Source organism: Phaeodactylum tricornutum, chromosome 11, assembly GCF_000150955.2.
Source record: "Phaeodactylum tricornutum CCAP 1055/1 chromosome 11, complete sequence".
NCBI classification, from domain to species: Eukaryota; Bacillariophyta; class Bacillariophyceae; order Surirellales; family Neidiaceae; genus Phaeodactylum; species Phaeodactylum tricornutum.
In genome coordinates, this window is record NC_011679.1 from 880518 (window position 1) to 904185 (window position 23668).

The window sequence follows — 23668 nt, forward strand, 5'->3', positions numbered from 1 at the left end:
GGTAGGCTGGAGGGAAATTAAAACAGGAAAGTTGGACTTCAACTCGAAATTTCTGTCAAGCTCTCACACAGCATCATCGACCATCAGCATATAGCATCACGCGCAAGATTTTCCGGATTGCCGGTAATTTGCTCGTCCTTCGCGAAGGCATCGACATCAAGGAACATTGGGTTGAAAATAGATCACTTCCAACGCGTTTATCTACAGAACACAACTTCTAAGACCGGAGAAGGATTTAGACGTGTATCTATCCTTGGATTATCGGCTGAAGGCGTTGATTGGGACGATCGAATACAGTTGCAAAGCAAGTGGAGCAACGAGGAGAAGGGATGGAAGGTCGCCGTACAATGGAAGGAGACACCTTATGGCGTCGGTCTCTTTTCCGCTCAACATATTAATGCGGGTACAATTTTGCGGAAAGGATGTTTTGGCCGCAATTTGCTTCGATTCGAAACGGCGAATGATATCGAAGCGTTTCTACAAGACGTAACCAACTCGGCTGAGTCTCAAGCTAGATTGCGATACGTTTCTGACTATCTATGGGGGTTCTATGCGCACTCCGATGAACGCGGATATCCAATTTCTCTCTGCACGGATCGAAACAATCAGTTTGTCGGTATGTGGATCCCTGGCAATGGTCTCAATCACGACGTCAATCCCAATACGGTATATCGGCCTAAAGTCGGAGGACTGGAAGAAGGCATTGATTTGATTGCTTTAACAGACATCGCAGCTGGTGATGAGCTCTTCGATGATTACAGACGCCACGGATCGGCTACCACGTGGTTACTTGAATTTGCAAAAACTAAAAACATCAATCTCAACTTCGAGGGATGCAATGATTTTGTCCGACGAAGCCGCGAGACTTAGCAATAATCCTGTCCTTTTGTTCTTCAAGGTGTCCTGCTTTCATTTTAGAGAAGATCGCTTTGCCTCAGATAGAACAAAGCCTATTGTTACGAACGAGAAAGAAAGGTTGCTTTTTGATCAGACAAACAGTGTATGCTTCAAAGAATTGACAGCATGATGATAATCTGATTTGGTATCATCATGATAATCTGAATTGACATTAGGTAACGTTGCCTTTCATAGGGAGCCTTGGTGAAACGTCGAGTAGTAGTCGAAAGAGAAGAAATAGTAGTATCTTCCCAATAGAAACTTATAAATATGTGTACGGGGACAGTTTTTATGTCATATAGGTCTGCTTCTTTTAATATCCACGTGGTGCTCCGTTCTTCGGCATTACGATATCCGGACTATGATTCCATTCATCGTTGTCGTGTCGCTTGACCGACAGTTCCGCTGCGGCGGAAACCATCCATTGCATGGCCATGGCGAAGTCTAACAAAGCACTCAAGAGAACTAGTAGTACAGCTTGCAAAGTGCTTTAGAATAAAATAAAGTGAGCACATCATCCAATGTGCACAAGACTAGACTAAAGTGATGACCCTAGCACCTCATCCTGAGATGTCCTCTAGGGTCATTTGTCTCACCGTACTTACCCAAATCCGGGTTAGCATGGCTCTATCAAATCATGCTGATGTATCGGAAAGCTATAAATATGCCTACCGGTATTTCCCCCCATTGTGCACGAATACTCTCCGATGACACATCGTTGGGCGACTGTACTTCCTTATACTTTTGTCACTGCCAGGAAACGATCTTTCCTTTTCCATTCTTCGGTCACAGGGAATTCGAATTCCATGAAATATTGACGGCGAGAAAGATCGTTACTACATTACAATTAGTCATTACTTTGTGCGCGAAATAACATGCCTCTCTGTTGCCCTCCCGGCTCCTGGCCGCAGCTTTTGCAGTCGAGAGACCAGCTCAATGCGGAGGAACGTAGCGTTCCCGAACGGGGAGTGCTCGTTTCAATTCCTTCCCAAAGTGGCGGCGGATCCGCACTACCCGTGTACGTAGTGGAGCCTCCCGAAGGCACGGCTGTTCGAGGTGGAATACTGGTATTCCAAGATATTTACAGTGTCCGTGTGTTGAAGCCGAGTGTTCGCTCTGGTGATCGTATCGGGATTCTTTGCGACACCTTAGCCGAAGCTGGCTACGTCGTGGCGTTGCCGAGTATCTTTCGGGATGAGCCCTTTGACGTAGCGATTTCCGGACCGGACGACGGCGACTTTGAAAAGTTCAACTCTTTTGCGCAAAACGGCGGTGTCGCATGGTTTCAAAAGCAAAACTATGACAAAGTGGGTCCAGACGTCAAGGCTGCGTACGAATTTCTCAAAACGAAAATTGATGGAAAACCTGTTGGTGGGCTGGGATTTTGCTATGGATGTTGGCTGCTATCCAAGGCATCGTCAACCGGAGATATCGATCTGGTAGCTGGTGTTGGTTGTCATCCAGCTACGGTTTTGGAAGAGGCAGTTTTTGGTGGTTCGGAGGTTGGTATGCTAAAGGCTTTGAAGCAACCAACACGATTCCTGTGGGCCGGCAACGACTCCGAGACTTATCTTGCCGACGGTGACGGCAGAAAGGCCGTAGAAGCTACAGGTGGGGACGTTATCGAGTTCCCAGACATGCTTCACGGTTGGGTTTCACGTGGAGACGTATCCGAAGCGAAGGTGAAGCGCGATGTGGAGAAAGCAATGGAGCTTATCCTGATTTTTTTGGACGAAAAGATGAATAGTGCTAAATAGGGATATTGTATGTCATAGTATTGGAATAGACGTTTCAAAAGGTGGTAGCCACCGCCTGTGACTTTACGCCATCGCCTGTGACTTTACGCCATAGGAGAAAATCGGGATTTTGGCCGTGAGAGCTTTTTATTGTCTGTCTCAACATCGTTCGTTGGTATGCTACAATATAATCAGTTTGAAAAAAGCCTCTTTGAATTGAGATCCATTCAAGGAGTACTGCAAAATCCAAATCTGCCTCGTTTCACAGACTATTGACAGTGTGAGATATCTCTGTTGGTTGTCTTTGGGTTTGCCACATTCTGAGAATGATGTTCACTGTCAGAACGGGTCAAAACAAATCTAGCGCCATTAAGTGGAAGATGACGTAGGCAAGTCGTGTCTGAAGATCTCATTCATTGTCAAAAAATGAGGGTTTTTCCACTGACGCTCGTCCCTACTACCTACGATCAACAATAATGCGTGACAGAGAATCGGAAAAGAAATCGACGAATATCGAAACTTGACGAAGGACGGTATCGAGATCACTCTCCCGACTGACTGTGAACGATTCCGCTTGGGCGCCAGTGTTCTCTTCGATCGTGCTTTCATTCCACGGTCGAGTTTGTCGACTCCGAAGCATTCTGAAAATCTACCGTACATCTTCGAAGTGAAGCCTACAATCGTGCAGAAATAGACTCGACCAATGAGAGAACGCTTGTAATAAGGATAAAATGGTTTCGACGTTGCTGGAATTGTTGATTTTGACACCCGTTGAAGCTACACCCAGCAAGTTTAACTTGTAAGACATGAAAGTGGTCCGGACCTTTCGAGAGTGTTCGACGGCAATGGACGGTTCAACTTTTGCTCACTCGACAACTCTCAAATGAAGTCACAAAAAAGTTTGGGAAAAACTTGGAAGAATAATTCAAAATGATCAAGATAACGGCCGCAACCCTCGCTCTATTGCTTACTTCTCTTTGGTCGACCAAAACTGACGCTTGGACATCGACCTCGCCAGCGTTTGCTGCAACACGACGTTCCCTCAACACTCGTTTGTACGACATCCACGGGTCAGACGACAAAATCAAGTCTCCCTTCGAAGCCAGCTCAGATGCTGCTGAAAATCTTATCGATGGCGCACGCGATGCATCGGAGAAAGCGTCGAACGCGGCCAACAATGCCAAGGCCAAGGCGGACCATGAAAGAGAGGCTGTTGTGCAAAACGCTAAAGACGCTTTTCAAGAGACGCAGGACTTCGCGGAGTCCAGGGCTCAAGATATGGAAAGCAATGCGGAACAAGCTAAGGGGAAGGCGCAGGATATCTTAGAGGATACCACCAATGATGCGGAACAAGCCACCAAGGACGCTCAGCATTTCGTTGATAGGAAGCGTCAAGATACGCAAGACTTTTTCAGCGAAAAAGCAGAAGACGCTACTGAGTTTGCACAGGATAAAACTGGAGAAACCAAGGATGCTTTTCGTGATGCAGCGGACAAGACCAGAAATGCGGTCGACAAAAGTTTTGGAACGGAAAAGAAATAAATGACACGTTTGGAGATAGTGTTGTAGCGACAAATATCTCTGCATCCAAACGTGTTGAATTGTCAGAACTGGAAATTTTGACAAAAGGACGCCACCGTTGCGGCTAAGACATAGTAAACAACCCCTTCTTCCTAATCTTTAGAGACGCTGAGATTCTGAAAACGGACCAAGCATTGGTTGGAGGAATCAGTGATCTCAGTATGACATGGATTGCAGTGTACCTAGATATTATACCTTCCAAAAAATATCCGTTCTCGAGGGAATCGTGTCACTACCTAGACTTATTCGCTGAAATCTTGTTGAGAGTCAAATTGACGCCATCTGGCAGCTACTACACCCGGACGAAGCATTTTTTCTCGGATCTTCTAAGATAGCTCCTCTACCCCGCGGAGTGGTTTCTTCGAAAGAAATCGAGTGCATGGCTTTGCGCATTGATTTCATTTTCGACAGAGCACATCAATCTTCGAGAGCATGATCAAAAATCTTATTTTCCCCCTCTTTGCGTTAGGATCAGCCCTACACATCTCAAACGCGTGGGCTCCTACTTCAGTATCGCTCCTCGGCAGGAATCGAGAAATTACTCCCTTATCTCTTCTTTCTGCTACTGACTCGGTTGACGGGAATAATGACGCTATAAAAGACACAGTTTACGACGCAACAGATGACGTCCAAGATGCTGCTGAAAACGCAGCTGACGACCTCGGGGACTCTGCCAAGGACACTTCGGATAGTTTCGCAAACGCAGCCGAGGACGCCTCGGAAAATGTCGCGGAAGCCGCAGAAGGTGCAAAAGAAAACATTGATCCGGACCAGGCCTTCGATGACAAGAGCACCTGGTCTAAGGTCAAAGAGACCGCTGGCGATGCCAAAGACTATGTGCAACAGAAGGCTAGCAATGCTAAAGACAAAGTTAAAGATATGGCGTCTGCCGCGAAAGAGAAGGCAATTGATGTCAAGGATGCCGCTGTTGGTGGGAGCGACGACTAGGTGCACGAGGAAATTTACACTCACCACCAATGCTACGTCAGTCGGACTCTACACCCATCTCCCTCGAGTATTAGTAGCAATATAAAACAAATAATTTTAGTTCGTTAAATAAGTTCTTATACGTAAAGCGGTGGCAAATCAACGATCACTTTTGTATGAACCAAAATGAAAGTGATCGAAAGTAAACAGCCCATCGACTCATCATACATCGTTAAGGGGACTCAAATGAGGTACTAGCCCTTTGGACATCGGTTGTTTTTAGATCTTCAAAATAACGAATTGCCACTTTGAAGCTTCTTGTCTTACTCGACTTCTACCTCTTGTAAGAAGTGGTGGAGCTGATTTGTTGTGATAGGCTTCCTTAAAATAGTCGCCATACCACTTTGAGTACAGCGCGCATCTCCTGCATCGCTCGTGTCAGCGGTTAAGCCAACAATCAACGGCTGTCTCTTCAAGGGTAGCTTACGTATTGCAAGGCTCAACTCTATCCCAGTCATTTCTGGCATTTGTATGTCGGTCAAGACAAGATTGAAGTCATCCTCTGTCGTCAGGAGATCCAAGGCCTCCTTCCCATTATTTGCGGTGGCCATTTTTTGAACTCCTAGCCTGGAGAGCATTCTTGAAAGCACCTTGAGGTTTATAAGTGTATCGTCCACCAAAACAATCCGAAATTCTTTGGTGAGAGGAATTCTCGGGACTGGTCTTAAGACTTGGTGTATGCTCTGACTCCAGGTTCGAGGTAAGGATACCTCACGCATCCGATCGTATTGTAAGACTCTATGAACGTAGAATGAGAAGGAGCACCCTTTTTCAGGATTGTTGGTGACCCAAATCCTGCCGTTCATTCGATGCACGAATTTCATACACAAATTCAATCCCAAGCCAGTTCCTGAGGGCTGCCCCACCTTGCTACCGATAATAGCATTTTGAACATTCTCAGTCAGCTGTGAAAAGCGTCCAAAGACACGCATCCGTTGGTCGAACGGGATACCTGGTCCTTGGTCGGTAACAGTTACTACGGCAACGGGGCCGTCCTCTTTGCGAAAAGCTTTAGAGCTAGGTTCTCCGGGGGCTATAACCAAGGCTCGATCCACCAGTTGCTCAGCCTCAGACAATTCCATAGAGCTGGCTCGAATGATTACTTGGTCGCCGCTACAGCTATGTTTGATTGCGTTTGACAGCAAATTGATCATGATTTGCGGAAAGCGCAAATCATTTGACTCCACTTCCATTTCGTCGTCGTTGATTTCCAGGTCAAGCTTGACTTCTGATGTGATCGCAAAAGGCTTGCAGAAGGTGATGGCGTCTTCTAGCGATGATACCAATCGAAACGGTGTCAACTGGAACTCGTCTAGCATAGAAGCATCACATTTACGCACATCCAACATGTTGTTTATGAGAGTCAATAAAAGACGAGCTGACGCTATGACCATCGACATACTTTCCGTCACATCCGGAGGTAAGCCTGGTTCATCCAGAACGAGACTCGCCATACCCATAATACCCTGTAGTGGCGTGCGGAGCTCGTGACTAAGATTCTGCATACTTTCATTCATGGTTTGCGCTATCAGCGCCTCCCTTTCCGCCGCTTTCTCGGCGCGTTCCCGAGCTCTTTGGGATGTCATATCCTTTAAAGCGACGAGGAACCGGTTTTCGTTGTTTTTCTTCGCATCCGCCGGAAACGGCGTCATTTCGACTGACATGTGTCTTTTGCGAAGAACAATTTCTTCAGTAATAGCATGGACGGGTGGAAAGCTTTGCACGACTTTGTCATCTGGATATTGCAATGCCTTGAACAGATTTGAGTCTTGTAGCTTGACTGGGGAGACAGCCACCAGCTCTTGAAGCGAGCTGTTGGACCACAAAACCTTTTGCGATACATCAACAATAGCTATGGCTGTCTCAGAGGCTTGCAAAGCGTGCTCAAGTACTCGCAAGTGAGCTGCTTGTTTCGTAAGTTCTCTTGCGCGTTCATCGACAAGCCGTTCTAAAGCTTCTTTCGAGTCCATTTCGAGTTGGAAGGAACCAGCAGCTGCCAAACCAACCAAAGCAAAAAATCCTGCCCGTAAGATGCTATATCCCCCTTGAGAGCCGTATCCGGGAGAACGATACATGGTGACAATTTCGCTGGAAGCGTGATATGCAAAGGAACCGGCCAAGACAAGCGAGGCTACATGTGCACTGACAAAACCGTGAGACTTTTTGCGTAGGTATGTGGCGTAGTAGTGAAACCATATGTGCATAGATGTGGCACCTCCTAGCACAGGCAAGGTATCCAGTACTGCCTGTGAGGATTCCTTCGCAGCAACATAAACGGCTGTTAGCAAGGCTACCATTGCCAACGCGAACTGAAACGGAAACGTTAAAGGCCGGTTTGCACTCAAAATGAGCAACGACCAAAGAAATTGTGGAAGCACCACAAGCTCGTCCGCGTGTGGCCATTGGTGGATGTTCATGTAATAAATGGAAGAGGACATTCCCATTAACGCCATTACTGAAAGATTGGGCTTTTTGAGAAAATAGGACAACCAAGAAAAGGCAGCTGTCCACGCGAACGCAGCCACAACACTTGAAGCGGCGCTGCGTCGACCCAAGTCCTTCTCTTGGAGCCAAAGGTAAAAGTACACGGGAAGAAAAGCTGTGTAGCAAATACCGTTGATTAGATCTCCGTAGTACATTTTCACAATGAACCTCCGCACAGTAAGAAAATCAGATTCCAACCAGGAGTGGAAAAGGGATTATTGGGCGAGCACAAGGCCAGAGCCTCGTTGCTTTAGATGAGAAAGTCAATGAAATCTCGTGCAACGGGTATGCAGCGAACAGTTTTGACTGGTTAGCGAATATTAGAAATACCATAGCATCGACCCGGGGGGGGGGGGGGGGGGGGGGTGCGGCTTGACAGTGAGAGTTTTGCTCCCCGGTCCTGCTCAATTTTGCTGTTTCACAGCTGGTGGCATGTTGGATTTCTTACACTTATTAGGATTGTACATCAGAAAGCGATTTTCGCCATACGCTCCCATATATTAAATAAAGTAAACCCTGAATAAAGAGTATTATATGGAATATAAATAGCTACCAAATTTAGGAAGCGAAAAGGCATAAGGAACTCTACTGTTCTCCATAATTTTTATTTAACAATCGGAGACAAGTATTGGTTTACTAAAATCTCCATCGATTTTCACGAATGACACTGCATATATGAGATAAATCCTTACAAGACGATTTGGCATTTTAGTGAAAAATTCCTAACATAACCCTTGATGAAAGTTCTAAATGTCAACGAAAAGGCTGGAAACACTTAACTGTTAAATGAGACTGCCTCTGACAGCAGTCCATGGCGTAAGACAATCGGAGTTGCGCCTGATTCTGCAGGAAACGATTGGAAAGAACCTGCCTCACGGTCGGAGCCTACTACAATGTCGTCACTGGGAACTTCGTCTGAGGGGTGTGGCCTGGAGATCCTCTAACTCTGTCAAGGAGAGACGCATAAACTGCGATAGGAAAAGATCGACGACCAGGCTTTGAGGTGTTGATTAATAACTTTAGCGTTTTTTGAAGAGGCGCTTCAGGTGTTCAGCAAGTGACACGGGCACGTCCACAATGTTGTCTGCAATGAGTGCGGCCTACAAAATTGTCATAAGCGAGGCAAAGGATCTTTGCCAAGGCTACATTCACAATCGCAATTTCGCTAGGTGTCGCAGGTATTGCGATAAGAGATTTGACCTTGCTACCAGGAGGTGGCTACTATGCGGGGTGCTATCAAACAATGCTTTTGTCACAGTCAATCAACATTTTAAGCATTGCAGCCACTGGTGCATGCTTCGTTTGGTACAAATGGAGTCCCGTTAGTAGAGTATGCACCAGCTCGATTTGTATCAAACCTCGATTGACGACGGTCAACAACCACGCTATGATTGCGAGTGATCCTTGTTGCTGGTGGCAATGGCCTACAGTTTCAGCTTATATCTGTAACATCCTAGAGCTAGCGTCCACAAAAACATGTTGAGACTATAAATATTCCATCGATCCATTATACGTCAAACTTTTCCAAATCCTGTTTCCACGAAAACGTGTGATACGAGTTGACATCGGCCGATTGTGTGTAGGCCGTGTCGTAAGCTGCTTCATCTTCATTATCCAAGCAACTCGAGAGGAGCGACCGTGTTCGCAATTTACGAGCGCTGAGGGCCCCAAACAACAAAGCCAGAACACCAACGGTGGCGACAACAATCGATTGATCGGTGGCGGCCGCTGTTGCACTCAAATCCGTTACAACCGAACCCGTTTGCGGCATGACACGAGCAACGTCTGGATCCGAGTGTCTACTGTTGGCTGAATTGTTGGTTTGAGTCATGGTCATTCGTGGCGGCTCCACATAGATCTGTTGGGCTTGTATGGAAGGCAAGTGTACCGCGTTGCCGTTGGCATCGTACACCGTTTGCGGTACGTAGAATTTTCCGTCTTGCGAAACAGCCTGCGCTGGATCATAGTAATAGACGACGGTCCGTGATTGTTGTTGTCGTAGTGACGAAGTCACCTGCGGATCTTGTTGTGTCATTGGCGCTCCCTGTTGCTCGTCGGCAAATTTCTCAAATTGTTGCTCCTGCAGCTGCTCCGAGGATGCTGAATTCGTGGATTCCTGCGTGGAAGTCACTAGCGGCTGTGTTCGCCCCAGTGGGCCGGGCAAGGACACGAGTGGTGCCATGTTCTGGGGTGCACTCACGGGCAGAGGCTCTTGGTAAACACTGTCTCCTTGGGCCGTTGCTTGCATTGCCTGCTGCCCCTGGATGCTAGCCTGTAAAGGTTGTTGTCCCTGGTACGCCGCCTGCGTTAACGGTGCCCCCTGCACACTCGCCCTATTCGTTTGCCCTTGCAACAACGCGGCTTGGAGCGGTTCGGCTTGCGCTGCAACGTTTTGTGTCTGCGACTGTACCGCCCCACGATTTGGAACGGGCATAACGTTCGCTGGTTGCACCACCAGGAGCGAATCTTGTTGGCGCGGTGCGATGCGCGACGGTCGCATGGCGTTCATCTCCCGAGTGTTCCCGAGCGGAGCGTACACGGGCAAACGCTTGGCTTGTCGCGGTGCGGCGTCCCCCAGAGCATCACCCACGACCTCCACAACTTCCGCTAGGCTTTCACTGACCTGTGCGCGTGTCGGCAGCCGCATGTTGCGTCTTTGTTTCGTTGTCCGCGACGAGGTGAGCGGTTGCTGTGATTGCTGTTTGGACGTCCACAAGACGGCAAGGCCGCTCCAGAGCACCAGGACAACGACGGGACTCAGGAGCACGGCGCGCATCGCGATCCTGACGACTTTGTCCGCTTTGTTCGGTCGGGGTCGCGGCAAAGGAAGCTCGGACACGTAGGTGGGAGCGGCAAACAGGTCGTTTTCACCCCTTCTCCGTAGTGGCGTGTGCGAGGAACCCCCGCCGTGGTACGGCGGTGTCCGGGAAGCGTTGGCGAACGGAATCGACATGAAAAGAAACAAAGGATAGTTTCCTAATGTAAGCCGTCGAAGCCTGGGAGATAAAGAGTAGATTGCAAGAGCTCGAACGACACAAAGTGTACTACCATAGAGGTTGCTTTCCGTCTGGATTTGATTCGAGAACACTCTATACCGTGTTTCTGCACCGCTCCCTCGTTGGATGAGGGTTGCGCGACGGGAAGGAAATCACCCCCCAACGATGCATGCGTTGTACGCAGCGTGGTTGCGGCTATCCTCCTCATTTACTGTCAGCCGGAATTGCGATCCTGTCTTGTCCAATTGTCCGTTCCAACTTACATTCTGATTAAGTACTCTTCCTTTGAAACTATATACGTTAAAAGTATCTGAATATATATATAAATTAATTTTGCTGAACCTTCTCACTTACTTACAGAGAGGTATTGCTCGAAAACTTACTTCGGCACGATCCACATGGCAGACTGTCGACGGTCGTACGACCAGAAGTAAAATTCGGGTTCTCCACATTTCCGGGTATTGTTAGGACCGTTGTGGGCCAATTTTTGCTCCTTTTGAATTTTGAAATGTTTTGTGAGACGACCGTTTCGTGCCCATTTCTAGCGTTGGGACTTTACTTTCCAATCGCACCGACTGACAAGTCCAATGCAGCCAATCGAACACACAGTTAAAGCCCACGTGTCCCTTCAGCGGACTCTGAAAGCTGGAGAAGCATGTCGACGATGAGAAACGCAGCTTTGAGGAATGTCGCTAGCCACAGGCGTGGCCGGCATCGGCGGTTCATCGCAGTCGCTGTGGTAGTCGCGATTGCCACATTTGCGTCGACCGTGCCCGTGTGTGGCGCCTGGAAAAGAGGAGACGTTGACGTCGGTAGACCAACGGCATCGCTCGGGCCAACGCGAGAAATGTACCGGACAGTGCCCATGGACCGTGCTTTGCAGCAACTCGAAACGAAACCCAACGGGGATTCTTCTTTGCGATCGTTGCGGAGTGGCAAAGGTGACGCAGTGAATATTTTTAGCCGGGGCAAGGGGGGAAAGGGGGGCAAGGGATCAAGCAGTAAACGCAGTTCGAAAACATCGAAAAGCAAAAAGTCAGAGTCCCCCTCCGCCGCTCCGACTATCTCTTTCGCTCCAACGGCAGAACCATCCCAACGACCCTCTCCGTCCCCTACTGTCAGTTCGGCACCAAGCGATGTACCGACGAGAGCTCCATCGACGACTCCGTCCGTTGGACCCTCAGCATCTCCTTCGGCGTTGCCTTCCGAGAAACCATCGGTATCACCATCTGGGCAGCCGTCTCAATCTCCTTCTGAAGCCCCAAGCGAATCGCCGTCACAATCTCCTTCTGAGGTGCCATCGGCACGACCGTCAAGCTCACCCTCAATCAGTGTGGCCCCGTCGGTTTCTCCCACGGGCGCTCCTTCGCCTGCTCCAACAATTTCGGCCGCACCCAGTACAGTCCCCAGTTCTGGACCGACATGTTTGAGTAGCAAAAAGAGCAGCAGTGTGAGCAAGAAAAGTAGCTCTAGTGGGAAAGGAAAAGGCAAGGGCGGGGAATGCTCAAGCAAGAAGAGCGCTAGTGGTAAAAGTGGAAAAGGCAGTACGAAAACGACAATTTTTTCGAGGGCTTGACTTCCGATTGATGGTCGGTATAGCAAAGCTTTACGGCAACGCAGCAAACTCTTTTTTGCCTGTCATGCTGCTACTGAGATACTCTATAAAAATAGACTTGCTTACCTTACATTTCTGGACCGCGCCCATCCTCGTGCTCACAAATAGTATCCGATACCGATTCTTCTGTAACTCCTCTTGGTAGATGGGAGCAGGTTAATTGCGCTACCACCATGACAAAGGAGAGGCCAGCCGCCCCACAAACTATACCGTAGAAGTTTGCCAGTATATCTTTGGTATCGGCATTGCAGGGGCAAAGGCCGATGCCCATTTTGTCCGCAACTTCTTTCGCAAGCCCAAGAATAAACGCGCATAGACTACTTGAGAAGACCATGCCTATGAATGGCTTCCACAGAATTGGAAGTTCCCCGCGCTGCAGTGGAAGTCGTAGAGTGCGCCGTCCGCACACGGCCACATGAAGTCCAAAAAAGAGCCAGACCAGAGCTAGGCTCACGAGCAAATGTTTCCTCTTATCGGATTCCATCCATTGTAAATTTCGCGAATGCGCACGAGAGAGTATAATATGCTTTCCTTAAGGATTTCAAGGGTACTGTTAGTGACTGTGAGCATTTCGTTTTGACGCAATGTTGGATCCGTAGTCGATCACATCGCGAAACCCGCCTTCATAGGCATATCATTCGATGTGCACAATACGTGGCTTGGGTGACAACCCTAGCTAGCATCTCTTTCTGAGGTGTCTACAGTCGGACATTTGTCTAACTGTCAACCCTTGCTTCCTAAATCCGTGTCAGCATGGCTCTATCAGATAAGATAGCCCAACAAGATATCTAATTTGAGGCAAAATGACTACACAAAATTAGACCCCTCAGTGTCAAAACGTCGTTTGCGCTACATTAGATAGTCGTTACGTCCTTCTCTGTTAAAACCATGAAGCTGGGAAATGCCCTATCGTCTAGCTTTCATCTTTCACAACTTCTTAAATCTGAAGAAAAGCAAACGCTTACGGTAGAAATGGAGCATGAAGTAAAGATGCTGTTATAAAAAATGTTAACGCTCGAGAAAGGATGAGAAAGACAACAATTTACATCGCCGAACGATACCACCTCGCAAATCCGAGCCGCTTCGCTGTATGCTCTCGTCTTCGATTGGTGACAACGATTGTCACACTTTTTGTTTACCTACTTTCCCGTCGGACTCTGCTTGTGTACGACGTATGGGCCACTTTTTCAACAACACATGAGGCAGAACTTTTCTTGCCTGCGATGGCTCCCGCCACATCGCGCAATCCCGACAGCGAGAAACGCAATCAAAGCCAAATTGAAATCTTGCTGGACAGTTCAAACCTGACGGTGCAGGAAATGTCAATTGATATCAACGCAAATGGAAAGCTCATCAAATTCGCCCCGTCCTCCTCGAAACAATTCGGCGTACCACCGCAAGATGCCTTTTCTGCTTGTCTCCTTGTCATGGACGAAAATTTCCGGCTTTCCGAATGGATTGCGTATCACTTTTTCACTCTACCGCTACGAACGCTTGTGGTATTGGTAGATCCAAGGAGCCGTACCTCACCAAAACTTATTCTTGATCAATGGAGAGAGTACATGGATATTGTTGAGTGGACAGATGGAGACATTCTATTTAATTACAATTCTAGCCTGCTGAAAGGGACGACGCGAGAAAAGACGAAATTGCATCGCACGCGACAGAAACTGTTTTACGGTAGCTGCACGAGGTATCTTAAAGCCACAAATCGATCGTGGACCACCTATTTTGACGTGGATGAGTATTTAGCGATCAACGAAGCTGACACGTTTGATAGTTCTGAGCGGATTGGTCAGTCAGGAAGCATCATCCGCCTCTTGCGGGAAACAAAGGCGAAACCACGTGAACGACTATATCATGGACCCTGTATAACTCTCCCGCGTCGATATTTTTCGGGGTCTAAGGAAAGCACTGTTGATATGGTATTTAACCGTGTTCCAGATTTTCTAAACGCCAGTCGATTCGAAACGTTACGTTGGAGATATCGTAGTGACAATACAGTTACTGAAAACGGCGCATCCAAGGCAATCATGGATGTCTCGCAAATTGCTTGGAAAGAACTGAGGCGCCAAAGGCTAGAAGTTCACCGGCCAATCAAGTCCTGCCCTCCCAATCACGTCCGAAGTGGACCTTTCTCTATCCACCACTATCTAGGGACTTGGGAAGCCTATTCACACCGAAACGATGCCAGGGACGGCCATCACCGTAACCGTACACAATGGGAGCTTCGCTCCGATCAAACGAGCGGTGGGTCCACAGATCAAATTCGTCCGTGGATTGCAGGCTTTGTCCAGCAAGTCGGAAAGCAACGTGCTGCATATCTTTTGGAAGACGTTGGAATTTATCAAGATAGAGTCTCCGATGACGGCAATGTGAAATAACGCGCAACAATTTGTAAAAGGCGTTCACTTGAACGTCGGCAAAAGCGCCTGAAGCGCATCTTAAGGCTAGTAGAGATCAAAGTGTTCCATGAAGGAACGTAAATTACTTGCGTAACTGTGAGTCAAGGGTTATTTTCGGTTTCGTTTTCAAGAGAACTGAGACGTGCTTCACGGATTCATCGTCGTTTTATCTTCCGAATCGTATGCAAATGCTTTGCATAGCAACAAACACTGATGTTGGTTGAGTTCGTGATTACATTACGCAATATTCTGGGAAAGGCGCTGCTGGCGGCGTAGAAGAAAGCATTGACAGACTAAAGATACGGTAGGCGAAACCTAAGGTTAAAACGTAATTGCATACATAACTCACTTGTTTATATTTACAAAAGTATTTTCTATTTTCACCCAGGATTTGCGTTTATTGTCACGCCTTGTAATCTGAATTTGATAACCCAAATGAAATTTATGTTAGCAAAGCGTGTGTGGATCCCTAGCTCGAAGGCACAGAGAACCGTAGTTTTCAAGGAACTCGGAAAACTAACAGAAAGAGGAAAATATATAATATAAGAGACTGACTGTGAGGCAGTCAAACTGTAAATCTTCGCAAAAAGTAAAGAATGATTTCACGGGAATCGGCTTGAAAGCGAGTCACGGACGCGTACAAATCATTTTGCGTCCACACGTCGGCGCCGTACCGTCACTGCACGGCAAAAGACGTGCAGATCCAGGACGCGAAGGCAAGTCACAGTCTCGTTTTGTTCCAACAAGGCGCAATCAACTGTAACGTGCATCACCGAGAACAAAGAAGCCACCAGGATTATCGTGTCTACATTAGTAGTTTTCCATTGACGTCGCTGTCTCGAGCTTCGTTCACCATTTTCATCATGTTTGCACTCCTAGCGAAAGGCATCACGAGAAGGAGTCTCCCCCGGGCAGCTACGTTTGCTCTATCCGGTACGAATATGACACGATCCTTTACCGCAACCCAGACTGTGGCGATGCCATTGGCTGAATTTCGTGACACGGTATCTCGTCAAAAGCGTACAGATGAGTCAGTCGGACGCTCTTGGAGCGCAACCGAGTTACGGCGCAAGAACTACGAGGATTTGCACAAACTGTGGTAGGTTTTGTGAATATATTTGACAAATGGAGTGTGTTGTTGGCTTGGCTTGATTCTGCGTGGAGCGCTTGCATGTTGTAGCCTCAAGGGATGAAAGCTGACTTTATAATGTTGTTTCGACTTGACAGGTTTGTGTTGTACAAAGAACGAAACATGCTCTTGACAGAGCAACAGCTAAGTCGGCGCAAAGGCATCATGTTTCCGCAACCAGAACGCATGAGGAAGGTCCGCAAGTCAATGGGAGCGATCAAGCACGTTCTGGGTGAACGCAAACGAGAGATGTTGGCTAGGCTGGCGAGAGAAAAATTGGAATTTAAAAATAAAATGGATGAAGATGCTGTAGAGGAGCAAGCTTGAACAGTGAATTTATGTGCTGATCAAAATTTGACGAGAACCAATATAAAGGAATAGTTTTTGCCATCGCACTACCGGTTTGAGTTTGCTATCTCTGCAGAATAACATACATGAGATTTTCGTATTCAAGTATTTATATGGTGTTGCAGTGGACGTCAGTAGATGACGCGCTGTAACGCACTTGATCGTTGGTACCCATCGAAAACTGTAATCGCATCCCAAGAAACGTAGTCGTCAACGCATTTGTTCAAAGTAACGTCGGAAACAAACGAAGCGGCTCCAGACAAAACGGAGCTCGCTTTGATAAGAAACGACCGATGCGTAAGCTTTCTTATCTGACGTTGAAAGGCATCGTTGCCATCTTCGCCAATAAACAAATGAAAAGGGACGGCAATCAAATGCTTCCTAAGCGACTGCAGCAACCTCGGGGAAATGTGCAGGGCAGCCATGCGTTCTTCTTCTGCATCACAATATTCAATGTATTGCAATAAAACATCGCCACGTGTCGGACGCTTCTTCGAGTTCATGATATCCTGATCTTCTGCAGCACTCGCCCATAGAGTGTCAGCTGCCGCAAACGAGCATGGATGATTAATCGCTGCTCGTCCAACCATTGCACCAACGACGTTGTTTACTCCAGAACCATGTCGTCCCCCTCGAACAACCTGAGAAACTTCGTCGAGGCTTTTTACCCCACCATTCGTCACGAACTCAACCGAAGGAAAGTCTTCTGCCAACTGATTGACAATACTGGGCCTCAAAGGCGGTACATTTCTATTTTGGATGGTGGCTTGCCGTGCTCGCTTTTTCGCGGACACTTGCATCCGTTTGTGGTCTACTTTGCCCAACGGTTGGGATGCATCGTGAATCGGTGAAGCATTTCCTGGAACCCACAGTTGCTGTTGACTATCGTTCGCATCTTTACTCGGAGTAAAATCTCCCAAAAGACCGTAACGTGCATGGACGTGGCATTTAGCGACTGCGCCAGTCAAGGCGATTGCATTCACAAATTGACGACACGACCGGTACGCTTCTGCGTCGTCTTTAGATCGATCAGCTGAAGCATCAAACGTTGCTGCGTCTCGCACGCCCAACCGATGTTTCACTGTTACGTTTGGCTTCAGTTTATTTGTTCCTTGCCCCATTTCAAAAATTCCTTCTTGCATCGCCTCGACACAGTGTGCGACGTGACTAGGGTCGCGCATCAAAGCCGCCCCTGCACTCCGACCACGGACAGCGTTGGATGGACATCCGCAATTCAAATTGATATCGACATAGCCCCCATAGGCAGCTCCAATGGCAGCAGCTTGACGCAGCACTTCGGGATCACCTCCGCCTATTTGTAAAACTACAGCTCCCACGGGAGCGCTGCTGGAAGGACAATTGGACGCGTGCCCAATCAGATCAGTCAAGGTTCGCTCGACAACATCAGTAGTTTCTTTAGCCGACAGGAGGTGATACTCCTTACCGGGATCTCGCCGTAACCGCTCCATTACTTCCTGGATTTCCTCAGGTGCAATAGTTGCCTCATGCGCGTCCGTGGTTAGGTAAAGGGCACGAGCTCGTCGAAAGGCTTGGACAATCTGGGAAGCCGGCACCATTTCGGTGTATAAATGGGTCCGCTCACTAAAGAGTCGGACGAAGTATCGGTAGTGTCGGTTGGTATGACCCATCATGGGAGCAATGGAAAACAGTTCTTTCGAGTTTCCGCAATCACCCGTGACGGTAGGAAGCGGCAAGGATGTGAACGAATCGCGATTCCTCAGCGGTGACGGAAGAGGTGACAGCGCACATGCCGTTCCCCGAAAGAGCCGTGTCATTACGGACAAGCAAATCACAATCAAGCAATTCCAAAGCATGTATTGCAACAATTCTGGGAATTCACTACTTGGTGCGAGGCAATTTGCTCGACGCCTCCGCCAGTTACAGTTAGTACAAATCGGCGGTTTCAAATTGTCTCGACCCGAAAAACAATCTGAATTTGTGGATGCCAGAGTTTACAGTGATGTTTGCTTTTGAAGTGGGTGTGAAAAGTTTCTACGAGGCGATGCGGAAGCAATTTCAAAGTAGCAGTACCCTTAGTGCAATAACCAATTTTTTCCTTCACGTCAGCTTTTTCTCTGTATGCGCATCCGAAGCTGAAAGAACTCTAGCTAGCTAGCTAGAGCTATCTATCAACATAATGAATTTTGGACTGTGTAAAGCTTGGTAAAAAGCTGAATTGAGGCCATCTGTTCCCGTTAGATGAAGACACAGATTTGCAATGAGTGTACCACCAGTGCTGACAAATATTGAAAGGATGTCAATACTGCAACTATAAACGCCATTGAAGTGGGATTTTTTGGTAATATGCATATACTTGTTGACTTACGATGTCTTCATCCAGTTCGAACTTATACGATGTCATTATCCAGGTCGAACTTATCCGGAGATTCTTTTTAAAAACTTGTGCAGACCCGTAAACAATGTTTCTGTGAGATCAGCCAACATGAAGGCCCTTGTTCCCAACCTGATCCACTTGTAGATTACTATTCCTCTCGCCGTCTTCGCTTAGGCGGTGCTCCATTGGTTTTATTTGGAAATGTTGATCGCCGGGTGTTATTGGCAGATGGCTGTCGCTGGTCGTGTAATCGAGGGCGTTCGCCATCACCCTGATTTTGCGGCGGTCGTCCGGCATGGTTGCTGTTCGCAGGAGAGCCACGATTGTAGCCGCCATAACTTCTTTTGCCTTGCGCCAGGTTCGCATCGCTCCCTTGACTTCGCGGTCCGTACTTTTCTCCGTCGACCGGTCTGGTGAGTGGCGTATCCGTCCGCGTTCCTCTGGAATGAGTTGCGCCATTCCGTACGGGCTCTGGCGGTTGACGACGAGACCGTGGATCAAAACTGCTACGTTTCCGACTGCCTGCATCTCGAGCAGACAAGTGAAGAGGCCGGGGCGACGAAGAACGTCGGAGGTTGTTTCCTTGATGTTGTTGCTGCTGCTGCGGCGGTTGATTGACGGTTCGCAAGTCAACCACGGTTCGATCGGCCAAAAGGTCAAAGTCTACCAGTCGGGCCAAACCCCGATCCAAATCGAACGCCGTCAGCTTCGAGTTGTTACTGTGATTTCTTGAAAGTGAGTTCCACCCGTGTACCACTTTCTGTAACAGCTCTAAAGACCGCTCGTGCATGTCGCGAATTACCGACACGGGAACGTACCGACCAGAGGTCAGCAATCGATTCACGTTCCGATCTATGAGCTCTGGCAGTGTTGCCTGAAGCCCAAAAAGTTCTTGCGGAACCTTGTCCGCCAGGTCCATTTCTGAATTGTTCAGAACACGGAGTCGCGCCTTTTTGTCACTGTAGACTACAAAGCGGACAGGTCGGCGGGTGGAGGCTGCCATAACGAGAGCCATCCGGTAGTCACTCGGCCGCGTGTTGGTGTTGCCCCATGCCACTGGTCGGTCGATTGGGCATGCGTATAGCGCTTTTTCAGACGATTCCAGTCCAGTTGTAGAGTGGGTTCCGTCACGTCGGAATATGCGCTCCCGCACAAAAAGGTCTACCGTCTGTGGCAGCAGTGCCACCATAGTCTGGTCCTGCATACAGCGTTCCACTGCGTTGACTAGTAAGGTTTGTACAGATTTCGATGTAGTAGATTCGCAGTGATCCATCCCCACGATATTGCCGATGATGGCATTGCGAAATTCCGATTCTGTCAAATTCCCCGCTACTCTTTGAAGCACGGTTCGGAGCTCTCGTTGATCATTTCCCTGGATTCGTTCCGCCAAAGACTTGCCACAAATACAGTGCGTACGTAGCTCTTCGGGATAGGAATTGGCTGTGTTGGTGAGAAAATATTCCGTATTCAGTGGTACATATGTGTCTGGCTGGTCATCCAGCGACACATCATCAATGGAGACTTGCGAGTAGTCCGGACTTTGTCTTTGTTGTTGTTGCAGCCAGGTAGTCTTGCCGGCGCAGGGTGGTCCAATCGTAATATACAGGGGCGCCGGTTGGTCCGATTTTGAAAAACTCAACTCACAGTCAGTAGTCGCAGTGCTTTCCGTTTGCATTGCAACGTGGACCTTGGGCTGCGTCAACAAAAAGCTACGCGCGAAAGGAAAGAGTACCACGAAAGAAAAGGTTAGGTAGCCAGCTTGTCGCTTGCTAGCAAAAGGCATGAAAGGTCGTCCGCACCAACAGTCAATCCTTCTCTTAGAACAGATTTGCATTGACGCTGCACTGGGGACCTTAAGAGCGAGTCACAGTCCGTGCAATCGATTACGATCGTGAATGGTGTTGCCCGCTTACCGGCCCTTTCGTTCATCGAAATCGGGGTCCAGGAGTTATGCTCGATCCGGATTCGCCACGGACCCGGTAGTTTCGTTTTACAGTTAGCGGAACTTGGAAAAATGAAGACTACACTTATTACAATTACTGTGTAACCTTTAAGTCTTTAAAATACAAACTGCACCAACATAGTCAAGGCGCTCCTCCTTTCACAGTCAGGATCCAAGGAGTTGCATCCCGTACGTGCTCTATCCCTCTAAGCGTCTCTATACAGTCGATTTTAGAGCTAAAACAACGTCATATCATACTTGGTGTTGTGCTGACCAGTCAACGGGGTACCTACGCCAGTAGACCTTCATTGTAGCTAGGTTATCATTCCAGTTCAATCACACAGAATCAATGCACGTCCATTTTGCGGTATAGACCACCAAAGAGGTCAAGAGAGTCATAGAGGAAATCCTCGTATGTAGGAGCATTTGCACATCAAAAGGGTCGCCAATGCTGAGCAAAGAACAATACCTCTGTCACTCCTACCCGAAAAAGTAGATGCTCGCGCGAGCGCCTCGGCTGAGAAAATTCATAAAAAAGTAGGACGGTACGTAAACCTCGGTGTTCATAAATACAAACAAGAATTTTATGTGAACTAGACCATTTCGCTATTGCTGCTTTGAGGCCGACTTCGCCTCCGCAGTTTCACACGAAGAGATCGCCAGAAGCGCCTCAGATAGAACAACAAGACTGCACGAGACCTTGAAAAGTAAAGGCCTGCCGTCACCATCCCGCAACCGATAATTATACTTACAGGGATGCATGCAACAATCAGTAGAGTAGTAGTATACTGTCGATCATAGTAGAAGTAGCCACCATAAGTGTTGCCGAAATAGCCAACTATCGCATAGTACAAGAGAATACAAACCGATAAAGGCGCTCCGATCCACCCACCCAGCTGAAGTACAGGATGGTCCAGCGCGAGGCCCATACCTAGTCCAATAGTCCCCATTACCGGAAATTCTCGGTTCACAAAAGCTAAAACCAATTGCACCACAATGACGCTATATATTCCCCATAGCACCATCTCTCGGACGGCAAGGCTGAGTGATGCCGTGCACAAGCATATGAATGTAAAAACAAGCAATACTGGACTCAGCATGTCTAGCCAAGTTTCTTCCAGCCAAAGTCGGACTGCAAAGATAGACAACGCCAAGCAACCTGCTCCCGACTTTGTCTTGATGAATAGTAGGAGCACCAGCGCCGAAAGAAACAGAGATATTGCGGCAGCAACGTACCCAATGCCGCTAGTCCAGCGGAAACATCTACTTCCTTCGTTCCTCAAGGGTTGTTGAAAATCGGGGAAGGAAGTTGAGTTTGCAACTACAGTATACATCATCGACTGCGGGTCCAGCTGTATGATATGCAAAACCTCTTGATACGACGACCACTCATCAACAAATCTATCCTCTTGCAGCCTGATCCAGTATCGTCCATCGTGAGCTTTGCCAACGGATTCTAACCATCCCCCTCCGTCACTGTTTAGAAGAGTTGTGTTTCGAAATCCCTGACTTATGTTTTCATTGGAAGATACACACGCAACTGCTTGCGTTGTGTATTCATATATTTCCTCGTCGTCGTGTCCAACAAACTCCGTATAGAGGAAACAGAATCCTTCCATTGTTTCACCAGAACCTTCGTTAATACTCACGAAGCTATGCGGTTCGTGGAGTTGACTGTACACAGTAAGATTTCCATTTACGTTGGTCGCAACTAGTGTTTCCGTATCCATATAGGAATCCCAACCATGATGTTCCTTTTCGGCCATTCTACCGCGAAAGTAAGTAGTTCCGTCACTCATATGAATGTATGATGATCCATCAGAATATGAATATCTCTGACTTGCCCATTCCTTTAGTTCTTGCGGGATATTTTCTAACGAGTCAATATCAAATTCCACGGAATCACCTGACTGTGATGTGATACTCTTCAAGCACATGGAAGATCCTTCGGAGCTGTACAAAAATATCAAAAGTGATAGCGCAGTCAGACAAGCAGTCACTGTGAGTGCCGTCAGTAGGTACAACAGGCTGACCAAGATTGGGACGGTCGGTTGCCGCGCTGGGTCCCTAAATAGATACGAGTCTATCTTTTGGGTCACCCGAGCGTGTACCAGGTCCAGTTCGCTGTAGTTCAAGTCCAACTTGTGCAACGGTGCCGTTCTTGGCCTGTTCAGATTCTCATTTGCGACTGGCCGTCCTTGAGGCTCTTCTTGCTGAGCCTTTCGCGCAAGCAATTCCATGCCCTTCTTGAGACGTACTGTGAACCAGTAAAAGACAATAGCATCCAGGCAAGCTAAGAGGGCTACCATCCCGCATTTGACAATCCATGATTGCAGTTCGAGCGCACTGAACTGCGCAAGCCCGAAATCCCTTCGCTCGTCGGAATCGAAGTCGTCGTTCAATACAGCGTGCGTCGAGTTTCCCACAATATACGAAGGCGAGTATTGTAGATTGTATAGGGTGATTAAAGCGAGAAGGATCGTGTTAACGAGGAGCAGACCCAGCGGAAACCTGGCAAAGATCCACCAGAATCTCCATCCAGCAACAGGCGCCATCGCCTCTTCTTCTTCGTCGTCATCATCATTCTCCTCTTCCGCATCGTTTTCGACTGGTGTGTTCATGATTTCCAAGGTTTCCATCCGGCGTTCTTCTGCCTCGGAAGAAATTCCCGTGGCGCGTCTGTTGTGGCGGTCGGCAGCAGTTGACTCCGGTCCCGTAGTAAACGCGTTCATCCTTTTCGTGTCGACGACGGGTGCGTATATGCGATACGTGTATTTGATACGTAAATGCGATACGTGTATGGATGTTCCTTCCGTCCGTCGATAAATCCCGACAACCCGCAGTCGAAAGTGTTCTGCCTGGAAACGGAGCTATTACAGATTGCGTAGCAAGCGCTTCTCTACTGGAAGGATAGAAACGTAACCACCAAGAGTGTTTCGTACGGGACAAATGGAGGATCTTTGGTGAAATGCTGAAAGTTTCAAAGCCGAAAACGGACTCGGAAGTGAACGATCGTCGATGACAGATGCTGACAGCTACCGTGACGAACGCGAGACAACATTGTTGACAGAATCCTGCACGAACGAGGGTACCGCAAATAGACACACGTTGCAAAAGATACCTCTTTGGGGGAAAGAAAGATCCACGTGCCAATTATAACACATTTTGACAGAAAGAAGAGCGGCCAGAGTT

At 48.0% G+C, this 23668-nt stretch overlaps 10 protein-coding genes across 10 annotated transcripts; 5 read left to right on the forward strand and 5 right to left on the reverse strand.

Annotated features, from left to right (window-relative positions):
- Positions 1–2162: 2162 nt before the first annotated feature.
- Positions 2163–2654, forward strand: PHATR_13320 (predicted protein; the record flags this gene model as incomplete). Its single annotated transcript, XM_002185766.1, has 1 exon — positions 2163–2654. A coding segment is annotated over one exon (492 nt), but the record flags the coding sequence as incomplete, so codon positions are not given.
- A 601-nt stretch (positions 2655–3255) lies between these two features.
- On the forward strand, positions 3256–4316 carry PHATR_46942 (predicted protein). Its single transcript, XM_002185767.1, has one exon. It carries the CDS (start codon positions 3564–3566, stop codon positions 4173–4175), a length of 612 nt encoding a protein of 203 aa, XP_002185803.1. The 5' UTR covers positions 3256–3563; the 3' UTR covers positions 4176–4316.
- A 313-nt stretch (positions 4317–4629) lies between these two features.
- On the forward strand, positions 4630–5297 carry PHATR_46943 (predicted protein). Its single transcript, XM_002185768.1, has one exon. The coding sequence runs from the start codon at positions 4647–4649 to the stop codon at positions 5160–5162; it is 516 nt and encodes a 171-aa protein (XP_002185804.1). The 5' UTR covers positions 4630–4646; the 3' UTR covers positions 5163–5297.
- Positions 5298–5464: 167 nt separating this feature from the next.
- DHK2 (diatom histidine kinase 2) lies at positions 5465–7840 on the reverse strand (the record flags this gene model as incomplete). Its single annotated transcript, XM_002185936.1, has 1 exon — positions 5465–7840. The coding sequence occupies one exon, from the start codon at positions 7838–7840 to the stop codon at positions 5465–5467; it is 2376 nt and encodes a 791-aa protein (XP_002185972.1).
- A 1311-nt stretch (positions 7841–9151) lies between these two features.
- Positions 9152–12727, reverse strand: PHATR_46945 (predicted protein). The gene is made up of 5 exons (XM_002185937.1): positions 12363–12727; positions 11535–12093; positions 11040–11326; positions 10945–10972; positions 9152–10681 (listed from the first exon to the last, which is right to left on the reverse strand). Exons 3-5 carry the CDS (start codon positions 11131–11133, stop codon positions 9193–9195), a joined length of 1611 nt encoding a protein of 536 aa, XP_002185973.1. The 5' UTR covers positions 11134–11326; positions 11535–12093; positions 12363–12727; the 3' UTR covers positions 9152–9192.
- A 468-nt stretch (positions 12728–13195) lies between these two features.
- On the forward strand, positions 13196–14811 carry PHATR_46947 (predicted protein). The gene has a single exon (XM_002185769.1). The coding sequence runs from the start codon at positions 13322–13324 to the stop codon at positions 14678–14680; it is 1359 nt and encodes a 452-aa protein (XP_002185805.1). The 5' UTR covers positions 13196–13321; the 3' UTR covers positions 14681–14811.
- Positions 14812–15564: 753 nt separating this feature from the next.
- On the forward strand, positions 15565–16157 carry PHATR_37018 (predicted protein; the record flags this gene model as incomplete). The annotated part of the gene is made up of 2 exons (XM_002185770.1): positions 15565–15800; positions 15929–16157. 2 exons carry the CDS (start codon positions 15565–15567, stop codon positions 16155–16157), a joined length of 465 nt encoding a protein of 154 aa, XP_002185806.1.
- Positions 16158–16711: 554 nt separating this feature from the next.
- Positions 16712–18122, reverse strand: PHATR_28331 (predicted protein; the record flags this gene model as incomplete). The annotated part of the gene is made up of 3 exons (XM_002185938.1): positions 17713–18122; positions 17080–17508; positions 16712–16944 (listed from the first exon to the last, which is right to left on the reverse strand). Coding segments are annotated over exons 1-3 (963 nt in total), but the record flags the coding sequence as incomplete, so codon positions are not given.
- A 560-nt stretch (positions 18123–18682) lies between these two features.
- Positions 18683–20317, reverse strand: PHATR_37020 (predicted protein; the record flags this gene model as incomplete). Its single annotated transcript, XM_002185939.1, has 1 exon — positions 18683–20317. One exon carries the CDS (start codon positions 20315–20317, stop codon positions 18683–18685), a length of 1635 nt encoding a protein of 544 aa, XP_002185975.1.
- A 723-nt stretch (positions 20318–21040) lies between these two features.
- PHATR_46949 (predicted protein) lies at positions 21041–23618 on the reverse strand. Its single transcript, XM_002185940.1, has 4 exons — positions 22576–23618; positions 22383–22543; positions 21229–22243; positions 21041–21175 (listed from the first exon to the last, which is right to left on the reverse strand). Exons 1-4 carry the CDS (start codon positions 23206–23208, stop codon positions 21083–21085), a joined length of 1902 nt encoding a protein of 633 aa, XP_002185976.1. The 5' UTR covers positions 23209–23618; the 3' UTR covers positions 21041–21082.
- Positions 23619–23668: the final 50 nt, after the last annotated feature.

Coding starts and splice junctions, on each gene's coding strand:
- PHATR_46949 (XM_002185940.1), bottom strand. CDS start 23,208: ATGAACGCGTTTACTACGGGACCGGAGTCAACTGCTGCCGACCGCCAC. Junction 22,544..22,575: donor TGGACCTGGTACACGCTCGG/GTGACCCAAAAG, acceptor GTATCTATTTAG/GGACCCAGCGCGGCAACCGA. Junction 21,176..21,228: donor TGATTGTTGCATGCATCCCT/GTAAGTATAATT, acceptor TTACTTTTCAAG/GTCTCGTGCAGTCTTGTTGT.
- PHATR_46943 (XM_002185768.1), top strand. CDS start 4,647: ATGATCAAAAATCTTATTTTCCCCCTCTTTGCGTTAGGATCAGCCCTA.
- PHATR_46942 (XM_002185767.1), top strand. CDS start 3,564: ATGATCAAGATAACGGCCGCAACCCTCGCTCTATTGCTTACTTCTCTT.
- PHATR_46945 (XM_002185937.1), bottom strand. CDS start 11,133: ATGTGGAGAACCCGAATTTTACTTCTGGTCGTACGACCGTCGACAGTC. Junction 10,973..11,039: donor TTTTCGAGCAATACCTCTCT/GTAAGTAAGTGA, acceptor TAACGTATATAG/TTTCAAAGGAAGAGTACTTA. Junction 10,682..10,944: donor GAAGAGTACTTAATCAGAAT/GTAAGTTGGAAC, acceptor TTTATCTCCCAG/GCTTCGACGGCTTACATTAG.
- PHATR_46947 (XM_002185769.1), top strand. CDS start 13,322: ATGAGAAAGACAACAATTTACATCGCCGAACGATACCACCTCGCAAAT.